Source organism: Aplysia californica, unplaced genomic scaffold (genome assembly GCF_000002075.1).
Source record: "Aplysia californica isolate F4 #8 unplaced genomic scaffold, AplCal3.0 scaffold00459, whole genome shotgun sequence".
NCBI lineage: Eukaryota > Metazoa > Mollusca > Gastropoda > Aplysiida > Aplysiidae > Aplysia > Aplysia californica.
Window position 1 is genome coordinate 277,923 of NW_004797729.1, and position 1,115 is coordinate 279,037.

Consider the following 1,115-nt stretch of genomic DNA (forward strand, 5'->3'; position numbering starts at 1 on the left):
CCACCTTCGCTTATTTATCTATGTATTAATTAATTTATTATTTTATTTATTTATTGGATGATCAAAATTGTGTTGGCCGAGATGTGAAACAATGTTTCCAATCACAGCTGGCTTCTGTACACCAAAGAGCCTCCAGTGTTTCAGCGCTTTGACCACCTCCTCCGGCGAGATTTCCTCAACGCCTTTAACTGGACACGGACAGTGTTCCCTGACTCTACCTTCAAGGGTGTATATGGAGTCTTGAAAGAAAGACCGTTGCCGAAAAAAGATTATGGTAAGAAAAGAGGGTGTCTCTGTTCGAAGATGTTGGTTAATTATTCTTTTTTATGATAGTTTTGTTGTAATACTGTTGCTGTATTGGTACACTGTAGTTGTAGTAGTCCTTATAGTCCTAATAATCGTAGTAGTAGTAGTAGTAGTAGTAGTAGTAGTAGTAGTAGTAGTAGTAGTAGTAGTAGTAGTAGTAGTAGTAGTAGTAGTTGTAGTAGTAGTAGTAGTAGTCTTCATTGTTGTCGAAGCAGTAGCAGCATCACCACCAGTATCAGCAGTAGCATCAGCAGCAACAACAGCACCACCAGTATCAGCAGTAACAGCAGCAGCAACAACAGTAGCAACAGCAACTGTGCTTGAATGCCTTAGCTCCTGTTTACGCTGTCGCTGCTCTTATATTGGTTTTGCTTTCTTGTTGTTTGTGTCGCCTCAACTAACAAGTCTATTAACCTTCTTTGGTCGATACCACGACATAACCCTGTCCACGTCGTTTTATACTAGAATAATTCCGGAATTATGCAAACTGAGTCCCAAAATGTAAAATTATGCGATTCTGTTGATTTTAACAAAGAATGATAAAGGAAAAATAATCAGAGATTATGTAAAAAATGATCAAATTTTGCTAAATTGTGCGGGGTGCATAAAACCATGGGGACAGATAACCTACCTTTGGGATGGATTATTGTGACAGGTGAGCGCGAATACACAGCCGGTGCTCGTATAAAAATTGTAAAGCGAAGGTCATTGTTTATTATTTATTCTGAAAAAAATCTTGCCGACACAGTGATCAATCCTGTGATGGGAGAAAGAGGGGATAGAGAGAGAGAGAGAGAGAGAGAGAGAGA

General features: G+C 39.2%; 1 protein-coding gene across 1 annotated transcript in view; it reads left to right on the forward strand.

Moving 5' to 3' along the window:
• Window positions 1-1,115, forward strand: part of LOC101848306 (alpha-(1,3)-fucosyltransferase C) — a 4,859-nt gene that overhangs the window by 1,788 nt on the left and 1,956 nt on the right. The window contains exon 2 of the mRNA XM_005105231.1: window positions 108-305. Coding sequence (XP_005105288.1) covers window positions 108-305 — 198 coding nt within the window. The remainder of the gene's footprint in view (window positions 1-107; window positions 306-1,115) is intronic.